A 17,483-nucleotide genomic window follows, 5' to 3' on the forward strand; every position below is an offset into this window, starting at 1 on the left:
GACGGTCCGGAGCAGCGGGGACATGTGAGTATAACTTTCTATTTTACTATTGCCCTGATCCCTCAACATACGATGGATTCAATTAACAATGGTTCATTTGGAATGAATTACCATCGTATGTTGAGGGATCACTGTACTTTGCTTAAAAAAAATGAAGTTTTCTATGTTTTATTTGTGTTTATAAAAACCTGCCACTAGGTGTCTCCCTACTTGTCTAGAGCACATTCTCCCGCCCCTCCCCCCTCTCACATATCTTGCACAGACTTTGGACTCCTGCTGGCCTGGCAGAAGTCCAAAATCATGAAATGCTGAGAGGATTGTGTGCAGCCTTATGCAATCATAGCTCTATCTCACACTGAACTGCTCTGGGCTGTGTGTAGAAGAGTGAGAGAGGAAGTTCTCCCCTGTATGGCTTCATATGATGTCACGCCTGCTGGGGAACATCCCTTCCCAGTCTGTGAATCTGACTGAGACTGAGCAGAAAATACAGAGCAATATCAAGGTAGAAAACTAAAAAATAATACAAATTAAGGCAGGGGGTGGTTTATCATGATGTGGGCAGTGAACTGGGAGGATTATACAATTTAACAAGATCATGAGAGGTACTCTTTGAATATACTACGTCCTCTCATGATCAAATTCCCCAGTTCCATACTGTGTTATAATTGGTGACAGTATAGTACTCTACAGCCATAGTTTTTTCTTCTCAGATCAGATATGATGATGCCCGAAATGTTCACACATCTTGAGTTGTGCGCTTTTTTTGTTGTTGTTGGCTGCAACAGGATGTTTAAATGTGTGTTTGGATGTTTTAGTCTTTGTGCTGCCATCTATGAAGTAATCTTCAGAAATGGGAAGGAAATCCTGCCAGTGCTACAATACTATGCTGTCTATAGGGAACTGGTCAATTTCCTTCAATGCCATCACTGTGAGGGAGGTTCCTTTAATGTAGTCTTCTAATGGAGAACCAGGTCATCTATTACAAAGTCTCTTATTGTCTTCTGGAAATATTAACTGTCATAGAATATCTAAATATACACAAAAGGTGTGGTACATCTGAAAACAGTGCGAAAGGTCTTTGCAGTCCTGGGGATCTTCTCAGTCATATATGTAAGAAAATGACTTGTATTTTATCTTACATTTAAAGAGGAATTCTGTAAATGAACTTTTTTTTTCTTTTTGCTCAGGCCCATGAAACCCATACTAAGCTTCTTCTCTCCCTTGCTGAAGATAAGGTTTTGCTTTTAAACACCTGCACGAGCGCAGATTAAAAAATGTTGTGATGAGTGACGGCCGCCACGCCCCCTCCCATAGACTTGCATTGAAGGGCATGGCCTGACGTCCCGAGGGGGCGTGGCAGACCCCCACAGCGCACACACAGTGTTCGGAACTAAATGGTACAGTGAAACTGCGAATGTGGAGTACCCCTTTAAAGCTGCTATAAGGAGTAAGGCTGGATTTTAAAATAATCAAATTAAATTTAAAAAAATTACTCACCTGCCTGATCTGTTACTGCTCCCAAGGCTCACTGGGTCCCAGCTGATCTCCACTTTCCTGTCTGTATGCACAGGAGCTACCAATTTAACCAATTACTGGCCGTAGTGGTGACCCACATCTATCATTGAGTGGTTATTCCAGCCATTTCTGTGTGTTGAGATGAGACCAGGAAGTGGTGATCTACAGGGACTCTGTGAGCCTTAGAATGGCAGTAGTGGGTTGACAGCCCCTAAGCCTCCAATTCCTCAAAATAATAGTATTTGAATTGCTTTTTTTATTTATTTTTTATAAACTGGAGCATTTATGCCAAGAGACATAGCTCTCCTTGAATTCACCAAACACAAACTTGACAGCATGGGTGTATGCAGGGGGATTATGAAGTTATATCTTCCAAATTCAACAGCTCTGGATTTTGTCAGTCTAAATACTGTGCTGTATGTTCCCAAACAATGATAGTGATTAGAAAAAACAGGGCTTTACCACCTGCTGCCAACAACAATGGCACACGTGTATATAAATGGGATTGTGAATTGGGCATCTAGCTGGAACCAAAAAGGGTGCATGTGGCTAACACTGATATGGGACCATGTGGTTGGCACTAAATGAGGAGCAAATAGCTGACACCATTAATCTGTCATGTTGCTGGCCCTGTTAAGGACTCATGTGCCTGGCAAAATTATGTAGTCGACACCTGTGGAGCGTAGCAGGAGCCAACACATCTGCTGTGAAACAGATCCCATTGAAATAATTTTATTTTTACAGGACAGCACAGGCCAGATATTTTATTCTGTTGATCAGTACAATGCAACAATACTAAATATGCTTTATTTTTTTTACTTACTTTTACTATTAGTATTTTTGCACCATAAAAACTAAATTTTTCTATTTTTCCATTAATGAAGTTGTGAGCTTGTTTTTTGAGGGCTTGTTTTTTGCGAGATATGTTGTAGTTTTTATCAGTCCTATTTTGGGGTACATGAATTAGCTTTTATTATTATTATTATTATTATTATATATATATATATATATATATATATATATATTTTTTTTTTTTTTTTTTTTTTTTGGGGGGGTAAAACAATTTTACAATAGTTATCTAAGTTATTTTACAACACTGCAATTTCAGTGAATTGTTTACTACATTGCTCAGGTCATTAGAATGGCAGAGATAGGGATATCAGATTTCATCCAAAACCAATTAAGGGGTTAAAAGAATCCTCTTTGTATTTCCCTAATAAAACAGTTGTTATGGCTATTTAATCTAACTTCCTTGTCTTCCTTGTCTGTGTGTTTATTTACATTATTAAGTGACGGTTACGGTGCAAGTCAAGAATAGCGTAGCAGAATGGAGCCTAGCAGTAGTGTGAATGGTGCTTTCCTACACCTTTTTCTGAAGTTCAAAATCTGACTTTACTGAGCGCCAACTATTGCGCTTTAAGGTAAAGAGTGTGGAGGTCCCAGACGTGTTGATTTTTTTCTCACTACTGGTTATTAGTACAAGGCTGCCAAATGTCCAATTTCCAAAGTGTTACAGATTTACTCATTGAATTAATTTTTTTCTTTTAGGCAAAATCTTGGCACTTGAGTCCTTTTAATTCTGCTCTCTCTGTCCCTGAGGAGTCATACACAGTGCACGGTCTAGTGTTCTATGACTTCAACACAAAGATGTTAAAAGATAAAGAAAAGAATACAATTAGTAGAAAAATAATCTGATCTACAGTAAGAATATGGCATGAGCAATGAACTGTGAGATCTCTCCCTCACACTTCGCTAATCTGACAAGCCCCATGTTTTACCATTTATTCTACAGTGTAATTCTAAATATCTTTTTATAGGTCTAATGTATGAATATGACATCTACAGCTACTAATGGACCAATGGGGGCCCCATTCTTGCCCTTATTGGCCAACCTCCTGTAAATATGGCTTGTTGGGAGGAAAAGATATATAATGTTCATATTGTCACCACATCGCGTGGAACGGATGCTATATTGATTATGGGGTGGCAACATTCTTCTGAAGATAGGATTTCAGATTTTTTGCAGATCTTAACTGATAACCTTTTATTTACCTGAAAGGTTCATTCTATTAAGTTGCCATTTGCAGATTGTTTATTGAGGACCCAGTACATACTATTGTTGGGATTGTGTATACTAAATTGTATAGAAAGTCTGCATTGCAAGCAATTCCTTAATCCACGCCGAAAGGAGTCACCTGTCACATTAGCAATTTACCCTTAAGTGAATATATCCGTGCCCGCAGATCTTGTTCCATACACGCACCATATGGAGAGAAATGTTAAAGAATTGATATCAGGTTAAAGAATTGTGGTCATCAACTATTACTGATGGAAAGGGCTATATTGTGTTGATTTCCATCCACAAGGTTATTATTTGTATAGGTGAAAATATGCTATTAGTAAAGTACATCTAGAGATTCTATACTACCCCGCTCCCTCCCACAGATACGAATGGAGGGGGCATTGCATGACGTCACAATAGGGTATAATATGTCTAAGGGCGGAGTACACCTTAAAGGATGTCCAAAACAGGTTGATTGTTTTAACATGTGGACCTGTGGGAACATTACCAAGTTTATTAGGTGCTGCAGAAATAAAGGCTGGATTTTATTTTTATATCATTCTCATGCTGGATTTCCCTTCCATTGGAAGCCATTAATTATGGTTGAATATGCCACTCAATACAGGGATAATGTTTCTGTTATCTATAGCTTTGGTGCCTTAACATTTTAAGATTGATTTGAAAGTGTTAATTCTAAGGCTTCTTTCACACTACATAATCCTCAATTTTTAAACATCCGTATGAAGTTCCGTGTGAAAATCAGCTGAAAATGGCAGTAACAAAATCCTATACGTCCGTTAGAAAATCCCATTATAGTCTATGGGATTTTCTAATATCCGTATGAATCCATTATTTATAACGGACGTTAGTTTGTTACGAAAGATAGTTACGGAAGAAATAGTTCATGAGCTATTTCTTCCGTAACTATCTTCCGTAACAAACTAACGTCCGCTATCAATAACGGACTATAACGGATTCATACGGATATTAGAAAATCCCATAGACTATAATGGGATTTTCTAACAGACGTATAGGATTTTGTTACTGCCGTTTTCAGCTGATTTTCACACGGATCTTCCTACGGATGTTTAAAAACGGAGGATTTTGTAGTGTGAAAGAAGCCTTAAGTGTTAAATTAAGATAATTTTTTAGGAACTCTGAATTTCTTCCACAAAACCTCTATTGTTGGTTAATAGATATTAATTGAGCTTTTAACCCCTCCCTGACAGAATTCAGTTGGTAGATATATGTGGGCTTGCGGGCAATGTGGACTTTTTGTGCAAGCTTCACCTGTAAAGTGGGCAGGTGACCTGGACCCAGTGAAAGATTGCTACCCTGTTTGGGAAGTGACCGACTGTACAGTCCTAGAAAGCAAGTGGACTGGTGTAGTGCTGGAGGTCAAACTGCCTAGAGAAATGGAAGAATAGTCAAGTATGAATAATCAGTAACCCATGCAACTAGGGAGACTGGTGGGCCACCAAGACTGAGGTCTATTCTGAAGTCCTGTGAAATAAGTGGATTGGCTAAGTACAGTGGGATAAGCCTGAGAATGCTGTTTAGAACAACATTGGGTTAGAGAAGAAAACCACCTCCTGCACACAGTGAAGATGCAACTGGTATTTTTGAATGTTACAAGGTAGAGTTAACATGTGACACATTAAAGTAAAATTAACCAGAATCATTGAAGTTGTACCTGCACATTGCTGTTACCACATATTTAAAGAAGATAGAAGAGAAAGTCCAGCTCACCCCCCTTTAGCCACCCGCGTCACAGACCGGTGCAGACCTCACCATACACTGTATGCAAAAGGAACAAATGTCCATGCAGGTGCAGGTGCAATCTTTATTAGCAGACAACAGTTCACATGGACAGGCAGTGACGCATTTCGATTGATCTTATCAGTACAACTAAGATCGCTGAGACAATCGAAACACGTCACTGCCTGTCCATGTGAACTGTTGTCTGTTAATGAAGATCGCACCTACATCTGAGCTTCTGAGCTGGACATTTGTTTCTTTTGCACACATTTTTAAAGGGGTACTTTAAAGGGGTATCCAAAGGATAGGGGATAAGATGTCTGATTGCTGGGGACCCCTGCCGCTGGGGACCCCCACGATCTCAGCTGCGGCACCCCAGACATCCGGTGCACAGAGCGAACTTTGCTCAGTGTCGGATGACTGGCGATGCTCGTGACATCATGGCCATGTTCCTCGATGCAACTCTATGGGAGGGGGCATCACGCCCCCTCCTATAGACTTGCAATGAGGGGGCGTGACCGTGATGTCACGAGTGGGGCGAGGCCATGACCTCACAAGCCTCGGGTACTGCACCTAAACAAATGCTCTAAATGAACGAATGTGCAGCTGTGAGATCGCTGGGGTCCCCAGCGGGGGAACCCCCGTGATCAGACATCTTATCCTTTGGATAGGGGATAAGATGTCTAGGGGTGGAGTACCCCTTTAAGCAAACATTCCTCTGAGAAGCGGGTCCTTTAGGGACTTTGACTGTGATTTTAAGGACATCTTGTAGTCTGAGACCGTACTCATTATACTCAGAAAGAGCAACACATATTGGGCATTAAAATGTATTTATCCCAATATTTTTTACTGTTTGTATGTCAGGAGCACATAGATCACCAGCAGAGATGATAGTTAGTTACCATTTATAGAGTTTGGAAAGACATGTAGAGTATAAGGATAAAGATTGATGATGAACTTACTTTTTTCAGCAGAAAGATGTGTTTTGGATTGTCCTCTGACCAGCCGGCATGTAGAGCCATCTCCTGCACACACTCCGCAATTGTCTTCTTTGGCATTGCTCCCAAGCTGTCGATCGCAGCCCACCGCCTGCCAACATCAACACCAAAGTCAGGAGGAGGGCAGACCTGTAGTGCACATGCTCAGGTTTCTGGAATTTTATTTATTATGCTATGCTTTTCATTTTATGAGCTGGTACACATTGTTTTTCAGTGGATGTTACACACACCATATCATATTTATGTTATTTTACAAAATAGATTGGTTATCAGTTGTTACACTGCAAATCCCAAGAAATGTGAAAAAAACTGTATGGATGTATTGTTTAACCACTGTTTCTGGCTCATGGTACAATAAACAAGGATGTCTGTCATAGATATCTGCATGCATACCCTGTCAAGTCCAATGCCTTTGGAGGCCCCACATTCATGAGGTGAATATATATATATATATATATATATATATATATATGTGTATATATATATATAGCAAAATATGGGGAAAAATACAAATTACCTAATTGTAATTTAATATAATAAGTTCAACCACAAAAATTTAGATCACAAAATAATTTCTGCATTCTTCCGTCTGTTTAGGATTAGAAAAATAAATATTTTACAGGCTTTTTATTTATTTTTCGTATTACTTTTATTTCGGTATGTGTTGAGATTTGTTTATTTATTTAGTTATTTTTTTCTGTGCTTGGAGGATGCTGGTGTAACATGACAGACGGCTGACCATTAGATCACTATTTATACAGTGACCCCCCCGACCTACGATGGCCCCGACATACGATCATTTCAACATACGATGACCTCTCAGAGGCCATCGCATGTGGAAGGCAGTATAAACATACGATGCTTTTCTATGTCGGGGCCATTGCATAAACGGCTATCCGGCAGCGCAGACTGCTTCAGCTGCTGCCGGATAGCGGTTAACGGTGCCCTGTGTGCTCCGGTGATGGTCTCCTACCTTTCCTCCGGGCTCCGGCGCGTCCTCTTTGGGATCCCCTGCATCATCGGCGCTCTCCATCGTCGTCATCACGTCGCGCGCACGCCGTCCTGTTATCCAACAGGAGCGGCATGCGTAACGACATGATGGCGGAAACAGAGAGCAAGGATGCCGGGGAAGCAGAGGCCTTACCGGAGCGTCCGGGACACCCTGGGGACGCGGCGACAGCGATGGAGGGCGACATCCAGGGCAGCAGTGACGGTCCGGAGCGGCGGGGACACGTGAGTACAACCTCCAATACCAGTGGTCTTCAACCTGCGAACCTCCAGATGTTGCAAAACTACAACTCCCAGCATGCCCGGACAGACGTTGGCTGTCCGGGTATGCTGGGTGTTGTAGTTTAGCAACATCTGGAGGTCCGCAGGTTGTAGACCACTGTCCTATACTTTACATTGCACGGATCCCTCAACATACGATGGTTTCAACAAACGATGGTCCATTTGGAACGGATTACCATCGTATGTTGAGGGACCACTGTACATTAACTGCATGAAGAGGATTGTTGGGAACTGTTGATGAACTGCAAAGTCTAGATAAACTCTTCACTATTCTTTTTTGTTGTTTTTTTTTATTTTTATTTTGTCCTTTACACCATGTAGAAAAATATCCTGTTGCTACCTGAAAACTGTTAACAAGCTAAAGTTTACAGCTTTGTTATTCTCTGTTTACTACTTCTACCTTTTATTCATCATTTATTGATGTATTTATTAATACACAAATAAACACCAACCTTACTATAATGCTTAAATGCTTTGAAATGAAACATTTTAAGCATCTTTTCTTAACTGCCAATTGCCCTTTTATTTCTTTACCTATTATGCATGACAAATAACATTTGAGGTAAAAGACAACTAACTATATAACCTGGTCCTGTAGACATCCTCTTTTCCATTGCAGTTTGTGCAATTAAACACACATTATGAACCAATTCAATATTAAAATCCATTTTTGGGCTTCAGGACTGTGACCAACATGTGGGAAACTGTTGGACAGAGGAATGCTATATGACACTACAGAGGTAGAATACGCTATCCACGGCACAACCTCACTCTCAGGTGAGACTGCTTTGGATGTTTCATGGCACCACAGCAACCTACACAGTATTATGCATTTCATTTATATACACATAGGAGCAGAGGCAGGATAATAAAACTAGATTTACATCATTTTTACTGTATTACAATATTAGTTTTTTGCAGTGCCAGGGAGCACTGGGCACTGCCATTCTAGAATATACTTCACTGCAGCCACAGAAGTAGCAACTAAGCAGACCTGAACTGGTTTTAACAGTCACATATAAATATTTTGATATACAATCCTAAAGTAAGCTTTGACACATTCCATGCATTAAAATCCAACTTAAAAGGTCCCAACAGGATAAGTTTAATACAGAGATTTCCATTACATGCAGAAATTATTATTATATTTTTTATTATTATGTCTGGCGCTGTCTCGCTTGACCTACTAAGAGGTCATCAAATTCATTTGATTTGAAAACTGCTTTATATTCGTCCATAGCTGTGTAGAGGAAAAAGCCTTGGAACCACATACGGTAAACTTTGTGAGGGTAGTAATCATTTTATTCCAAGTTCTGTTAACTCCATCTAAAATCTGCAGATTTTTTTTATTGTATACTAGAGGTTTACCACAAAGGCTCAACACAAGAGAACATAAAATGTACAAAATATTCCTAATGTTTGTATTTTCATGGCCCAGATTGTATTGTGGGTGTCAGATCAAATACCAATGACACTGTTTCTAATTGTCCACCTGTATTTGTAGTCCAATCGGAAAATAACAAGGCAAACAGAAAATGAAAATGAAAATGTCTTCTTCTTTGCTCTTAACATACTGAAATGACAGCTTTGGTTACTAGGGATACAACAGCTAACACCATCTACACCTTAAAGGGATAGTCCAACCAAAAACAACTTATCACCTATCCACATGATCATTGTTTACAGTATCTCACATAAGTTATTAGCCGCTCACATTTTTGTAAACATTTTATTGCATCAATTCATGTGAAAACCATGTGCAACCATGACCTGTGGTCCGATGAGACAGAGATGAACTTATTTCGTTCAGATGGTGTCAAGTGTGTGTGACCACAACCAGGTGAGGAATACAAAGACAAGTGTGCTTTGCCTACAGTCAAGCATGGTGGTGGGAGTGTCATAGTCTGGGGCTGCATGAGTGCTTCTGGCACTGGGGAGCTACAGTTCATTAAGGGAACCATGAATGTCAACAAGTACTATGACATACTGAAGCAGAGAATCATCATTTCTCTTTTTAGACTGGGCCACAGGGCAGTATTCCAAGATCATAACAACCTCAAACACACCTCCAACATGACCACTGCCTTGCTAAAGAAGCTTTGGGTAAAGGTGATGGACTGGCCAAGTATGTCTCCAGACCTAAACCTTAATAAGCATCTGTGGGGCATCTTCAAATGGAAGTTCTCTAACATTCACCAGCTCCGTGATGTCATCATGGAGGAGTTAAAGAGGACTTCAGTGACAACCTGTGAAGCTTTGGTAAAGTCTATGCCTAAGAGGCTTAAGGCAGTGCTGGAAAATAATGATGGCCACGCAAAATACTGACACTTTGGGCCCAATTTGGACTTTTCCACTTAACGGTGTACCCACTTTTGTTGGGTTAAGTTATTTTGAGGGGACACAACATTACACACTGTTATAGAGGCTGTGCACTCACTACTTTACATTGTAGCAGAGTGTCATTTCTTCAGTGTTGTCACATGAAACAATATAATAAAATATATACAAAAATGTGAGGGGTGGACTCACTTATATGAGATACTGTAGAAGTAGGGAGAATGTGTTGGGACACTGTCACAATAAACAATATTTTGTTCTCTGTGGCTACAAGAGCAACACTGAAAGAGGAATAAGAGAGAGTTAAACTAAGGTAACCTAATAAGTGAAAACCAAAGGAACATCATATAAGGTGACTTTCATTCTATACATATTTTATGGCTGTGGTTTGGGCTTTCCGCTTGAGCTATAGGATCCATTTCCTTCACTATGTTACACACAGGGAAGGAATTAGGATGTGGAATTGTCTGTGTGTGACTGTTGTGCATAAAACATGTGGGGTAAAATATAATTGTCATAAGTTTTACATTAAATCAAATGGATATTGCTGAATGACACCGAACTTAAAGAGCTCTACCATGTAGTAATTAAAAGGAGTACAGCTGAGGCAACATGCACACTTTTCAAAGTATATCAATGACAGATCTATGCAATCAAATGGGTACACATTGACAAATGCCATAGCTGGACCAAGCATAATAACAAATTCATGGTAAATTCAACAAAGAGAAGCAAGCTTGTGGAAAATAAGGTTCAAAAACTACATACCACAACTAAAATAATGAAATATTGATGATTAAAATATAGGAGTGTGTTATTTATAAGGAACCTTTGTTAAAGATGTGTTGATCATACAAGAGACAAGTTACTCAGAATAATAAATTTATATAAAAGATAGTAGTATACCTAAATCACCAAGGTGCTCCTTCAAGACCAAATCCATAGTATCAATTGTAATATTAGCTCATATTTCCAAAGAACTCAAAGATATGCAAAGCAGCTCAATCACATCACCTTGACAAGTAGCATTCCCTAAACATCAGTGTTTAGCTCCAGTTAAAGAGTCTCAGAAACTGATTAGGATTTAATGCCAAGCCAGAAATCTCCTAAGAAGGGAAGAGGACCCATCTGCAGGCAGCGTTGTTACGGGGGTGTTGCCTGTCAGCAGTACAGTGCAGGGCTTGTTCTGGCTTGGCTGTTGAGAGGCCTGTCAACTAGGCAAAAGGGGTAAGTACTCTCCTGACTGAGACACCATTTCTGGTGTGTGGAGATATAAAGGCCATCAGCACTCCACTGGGCATTCTGGGAAAAGGAGTATGCTTGATACTAATTGCCAATCAGTTTATGAGACTACATAACTGGAGCTAAAAGCTGATGTTTAAGGAATGCTACCTGTGAATGCGGTGTGATTGAGCTGCTTTGCATATCCCTTTTTTCAGAATGCCAAGTGGAGTGCTTATGGCCTTTGAATCTCTACATACGTGAAATGGTGTCTCCATCAGGAGAGTACTTACCCTTTTGCCAAAGAACCCATTAAAGAGGATTCACAGAAAACATTTAGACCAGTGTCCCACACACTGCCATGGCACTTTGAGCAGCAAGTAGTTTCAGGACATAAAGCTACGCATGCTTCTATGCCTTTTAATCTAGTTTAATCTTCCAGGGTGCATTCACACCACGATTCTTTAATGCGGCGACCGGACCAGGCTGGGAGATGTGAAAAACGGGCATTCCCGCATCCCAGCTAGCCCCGGCCCCCCTCTCATTCATTTGAATGAGCCGATCGGAGTCAGATAGTGACTCCGGTAACCTCATTTTTGCCTCATATCCGGTTTTGTGACCAGACTGAAAACCATAGTATACCACAGTTTTCAGTCTGGTCACATAACCAGTTACGGGGAAAAAATTAGCCGACCGGAGTCACTATCTTTCTCCGGTCGGCTCATTCAAATGAATTAGACGTGTGCCGGGTCCGGCTGGGATGCGGGAGTGCCCGGTTTTCACATCTCTCAGCCAGGTCCGGTCACATATTGAAGAATGCACCCTTTTATAATACAGAGCAATGCTGTTTTTCAAACCTGAGACCTGGTAGAAATTTGCAGTAATTTTTGCAGCATTCTACAAAGTGGCATCAAATAAAATTTAAAGAGCCCATAATGACTTGCAACGCATTGAGAAAGTTTTCAGACACTTTCATTTTTTCCCATTTTACATCACATAATAAAAACAGAATCTTAGAAATTTGAAATATTTATTAAAAGGCAAGAACTAAAATTTGGCATGGATATGAGTATCTAGACCCTTTGCTTGGATGGCTGAAATTCAGCTTTTTTAGGTTTCCCATTTCACTTGATCATCTTTCAGATGTTTCTACACCTTGATTGGAGTTGGGGATCTCAATTTTGGTGTTTGTAACACAAGACCTCAACATAACAAAATGTAAAAAAAAAGTTGAAAGGGTCTGAAGACATTTCTGATTCATTGTACCTTAAGAAGCACTACAGAACAGTTAAAAAATACACGAGGATGAAACTATTTCAGCAGTAGGTGCTACAGGTTTATAAATCATATAAGATGGAAACCATAAAGTACAAAAAAATGAACAAAAAGGTCAGAAAATTGAGACAGCCAAACAAATAAAATGTTGTGTTATATATTTGACTTATTGCACATAGAAGAAAAACAGGTATTTTACCAGCATGTCTCTGTAATTCCATACACTGTTTCATTGGCCCATATGCTCCAGCTAAAAATATGCCAATGTGAGAGACTTTTGTTTACTCCTGGTGAAAGAATTCAATCTGATGTGAAGACCAGCCATAGACGGCTAACAAAAATCTGGATCTTACACGTGGTGAAAGTCAGACATTTAACACACTTTATCTTAGCAAGAATTAACTTAACCTAATTGTCATCAGTTGCATGGACTCTTCTTGGTTATTTGCTTCAACCCTTTGTATCATAATTGATGCAATGGAGGAAGCAGTGACCCACGTCAACCAGTGATTGACCTAACCGGTAATTTCTTTATGTTGTATGTCAAGACAGGACAAGGAACGGGGAAAGGATATGGGCAGTACTGTCAAAGGGACATTATTACTTTGTAGGGGGCTTTATTGCATGTATGTAAATGGGGCACAAAGGTAGGCATTATTATTATGAGGAGCAGTGTAATTACTCTCACATATTGATTACTGTGTGGTGCACTAATACAGTCTGGGGTACAATATTAGACATCTGTTTGCTGCTATTAGTTTTGGGGCCCTATCTAATTGGGATTATTGTTTTTAGGGACTTGTTCTGTGTGGCACTATTTTTTGAGGATGGGTAAGTATAGTTATGACAGCCTTATTTTTAAAGTACAGTATTTGGGGGGCAATGTGCAATACAGCATGTGCAATAAAATAGGTGTAAATTGGGCAGAAACACAAGATTGGGAGTTTGTATAAATTGGAAAAAGGTAGAAAAAGTAGTGTTCTCTACCCCCCCCCCCCCCCCCCGCCCCCAAACCCCCTACACACATAGAAACAGTATGGTAATATTATTTAGTCACCACATAGTGGTAAGACTAAAGGTCTGTTGTGACAGAATTATTTGCATGATAACTGTTCTTGCTGATTTTTTCGTCCATGCAGAAATTTTGCTTGGGAATGGGGTTAAGGAAACCACATTAAACCCCTTAAGGACCAGGACCATTTTGGCCTTAAGGACCAGACCAATTTTATTTTTGCATTTTTGTTTTTTCCTCCCTGCCTTCTAAAAAATCATAACTCTTTTATATTTCCATCCACAGACCCATATGAGGGCTTGTTTTTTGCATCACTAATTGTGCTTTGCAATTATATCACTTTTTTACCATGAAATGTACGGCGCAACCAAACAAATATTATTTATGTGGGAAAATGGAAACGAAAAACGCAATTAAGCAAATCTGCGAAGATTTTGTTTTCACGCTGTACACTTTACAGTAAAAATGATGTTTTCTTTATTCTGTGGGTCAATACGATTAAAATGATACCCATGTTATATGCTTTTTTATAATTGTACTGCTTAAAAAAAATTAGTATGTTTGAAATTGCCCTATTTTAACCACCTATAACTTTCAAATTTTTCCGTAAACGGGGTGATGTGAGGGCTCAATTTTTGCGCCATGATCTGCAGTTTTTATCGGTAACATTTGCTTAGGTTTTACTTTTTATAAATTATTTATAATTTTTTTTTTAATACAATGTGACAAAAAAGCAGCAATTTTGGACTTTATTTTTTTTTTTTTACGTTTACCCCGTTCACTATACTGGATAATCTGTTGTCAGCCATTCATTCACAGCCCCGGATGGCAGAGCTCCTGGATACCCTCCCACTAGGCCGGACGCCTCTCCGTACCAGTCCTGGACACTCGGAGTCCCCCGGAGAACCACTCACCCTGACCGCAACACAGACAGGCACCGCAACACAAGCAAGACATCGCTCTTACAGGACGTGGCTGTACAAGTTCACTAAGGAGGGTGAGTGGTGCTGTGCACCGCGATTCATCGCTGACACTAATTTGCTACACTGTATCCAAGATCGCAACATAGTTTTAGGTCTTATAATTGATGTGATTCCCACGATCTACCACTGACGATCAGCGCTATTACCATTGAGACTTTCTGATGCTTTTGGTAATAGGGTATTCCTGACATTTGTGATATCTGTGGTACATCATTCATGATTGATGGACTTGGTCCTTGTACATTAATTGAAAGAGGCTTTAATAACCAAGAGAGACTCTTTGCAAATCCACCATCTTCTTCATTCATTTTTTTTTACAGCAGATATTCATTTTATAATTGTTTTTTGTGCTATTTTACTGTTTTACCTGTATTAGTATTATTCAATTAGGAATATACCTTTCGCCTGATGCAAGGGCCCTGCTAGGTGATCGGTTATATACCTTCTATTCCACATAATAAATTTATTTTAATTTAATCATCTGGATCCACATATTCCCTATTCTCTTTTCTCTTTTATTTTTACTACATCCCCTGTGCTCTTGAGGACTGGTATATACATACATTCCTTCTCATATTGTTTCAGGCCCATTGGGTGGGGGCATCACCTCGAGCACTTTACCCATATCCTAAGTGAGCTACACATTTTTATCAATATATTTTTAGAGTTCAGACTTTTATGCATGCGGCGATACCAAATATGTGTATTAATTATTTTGTTTATGCTTTTTTGGGGGTAAAATGGGAAAAACGGACGTCTTACCTTTTTATTTGGGGAGGGCATTTTTCAAATTTTTTAACTTTTTAACTTTTTTTTACACTTTAATAGTCCTCATAGGGGACTATTTATAGCAATCATTTGATTGCTAATGCTGTTCGGTGGTATGCATAGAGCATAGAACTGATCAGTGTTATCGGTGATCTTCTGCTCTGTTCTGCTCAGTTTCAGACCAGAGCAGAAGACCCCGGGAGACGACCGGAGCAAGGTGAAGGGACCTCCGGCCACCATGCTGGATGATCGGATCCCCGCAGCAGCACTGCGGGCGATCCGATCATCCATTTAAAGTACCACACTGCCGCAGATGCTGTGATCTGTATTGATCACAGCATCTGAGGGGTTAATGGCAAACATCCACGCAATCGCGGATGTCTGCCATTACTGGCGGGGCCCTGGCAGTCATGGCAGAGCGTAAATGTACATCATGGTGCGTTAAGTACCACGGCACCATGACATACATTTACGTCCATTGTCATGAAGGAGTTAAGGGGGTACTCTGGTGGAAAACATTATATTTTTTTTTAACCAATTGGTGCCAGAAAGTTAAACAGATATGTAAATTACTTCTATTTAAAAATCTTAATCCTTCCAGTACTTATTAGCTGCTGTATGCTCCAGAGGAAGTTTAATTGTTCTTTTCAGTCTGACCACTGTGCTCTCTGCTGACACCTCTGTCCATGTCAGGAACTGTCCAGAGCAGGAACAAATCCCCGTAGCAAACCTATCCTTCTCTGGACAGTTCCTGACATGGACAGAGGTGTCAGCAGAGAGCACTGTGGTCAGACAGAAAATAAATTAAAAAAGAAAAGAACTTCCTTTGAAGCATACAGCAGCTGATAAATACTGGGGGGATTAAGATTTTTTAAATCTGTTTAACCTTCTGGCACCAGTTGATTTTAAAAAAATAGTTCTCCACCAGAGTACCCCTTAAATGTATGGCATGCATTGTCATATCTGCAGTAGAATTCATCAATAGATGTGTGAAATCAAAATGGTCTTATCCGTAGAGCTGTCTTGTGACATTTTGCCTTATTTCCATCTGTCAGATATTTTCAGATTCAATAATTATTTGATATTTTTTCTGATATTTGTTGACGCAGAACTTATGTTTCAGTCTGTCTAAACCAAACGAGCAGTCTAATTCAGTATTTTAACATTAAGGGAGAAAGAGAGAAATAAAACTTTCTAATATTTCCTATAGACATAGTTTCCTCTCCCTTCTTTTGGGATCCATTCATGTCTTGGCTCTATACTTGAATCTACATGTTTAATTTTATATATATATATATATATATATATATATATAAAATCTTGTGGTTAATGAGTCATACCTGTATTCCCAATATGGTAAATTGGCTTCTACATTTTTATGAAAATACAGAATAAAACAGAGAAAACAGCATCCTAAAAGAACTTTGGTACACCATATAATGTTACATTTTAAATTAGAAGCATTAAGGAAGGTTTAATATGCAGAGGCTAAGCCAGGAGTTAAGGTATTTAAGTGTTAGTTTATGTGTTAGAGTCGAGTTGGGTATAATAGATTAAATATGGAAAATACCTTATTAGTTAATCTACTATAAAACAACTCTAACACTTAAACTATCCCTTATTGATTTCTACTTTTCCACATATTGTATTTTACTTTATTTTATACATTTATATTAAAGTGTCCAAGAGGAGCTTCATAGCTTACTACATACCGTATATAGAAAAATTGTATGTAATAAACTCCTTAACTTCCCTACCGTAATGGCTGGAGATTTTATAATTTAATTCTATGTAAGTGAATTAGAGACCAGTAAAAGAACAAAAATGAAGTTACTCACACACTTAGTAGCTTTCTCATTAACGTCTTCTTTTTATTTCAGTTTCAAAACTTCCCAATTGGTAACGATGACTTCAACATAAGATGTCCGATCTTTTACAGGTCAGATGGACAAAGATCTGTGCTCCATTCTGCCGCGAGCGGCAGAATGGAGCACAGTTCTTTGTCCATCTGACCTGTATAAGATCGGACATCTGTTGTTGAAGTCATCGCTACCATTTGTGAAATTTTGAAACTGAAATAAAAAGAAGACGTTAAAGGGGTTATCCAGGAAAAAACTTTTTTTTTATGTATCAACTGGCTCCAGAAAGTTAAACAGATTTGTAAATTACTTCTATAAAAAAAAATGTAATCCTTCCAATAATTATCAGCTGCTGAAGTTGACTTGTTCTTTTCTGTCTGGCCATAGTGCTCTCTGCTGACATCT

The 17,483-nt window shown here is 39.2% G+C and overlaps 1 protein-coding gene across 5 annotated transcripts in view; it reads right to left on the minus strand.

Moving 5' to 3' along the window:
* The window catches only part of ADAMTSL3 (ADAMTS like 3), a 516,054-nt gene that overhangs the window by 172,027 nt on the left and 326,544 nt on the right, over nt 1-17,483 (minus strand). For all 5 annotated transcript variants that reach the window (XM_056572133.1, XM_056572130.1, XM_056572132.1 and 2 more), the window contains exon 7: nt 6,298-6,424. In XM_056572133.1, coding sequence (XP_056428108.1) covers nt 6,298-6,424 — 127 coding nt within the window. The remainder of the gene's footprint in view (nt 1-6,297; nt 6,425-17,483) is intronic.

Source organism: Hyla sarda, chromosome 4, assembly GCF_029499605.1.
Source record: "Hyla sarda isolate aHylSar1 chromosome 4, aHylSar1.hap1, whole genome shotgun sequence".
NCBI classification, from domain to species: Eukaryota; Metazoa; Chordata; class Amphibia; order Anura; family Hylidae; genus Hyla; species Hyla sarda.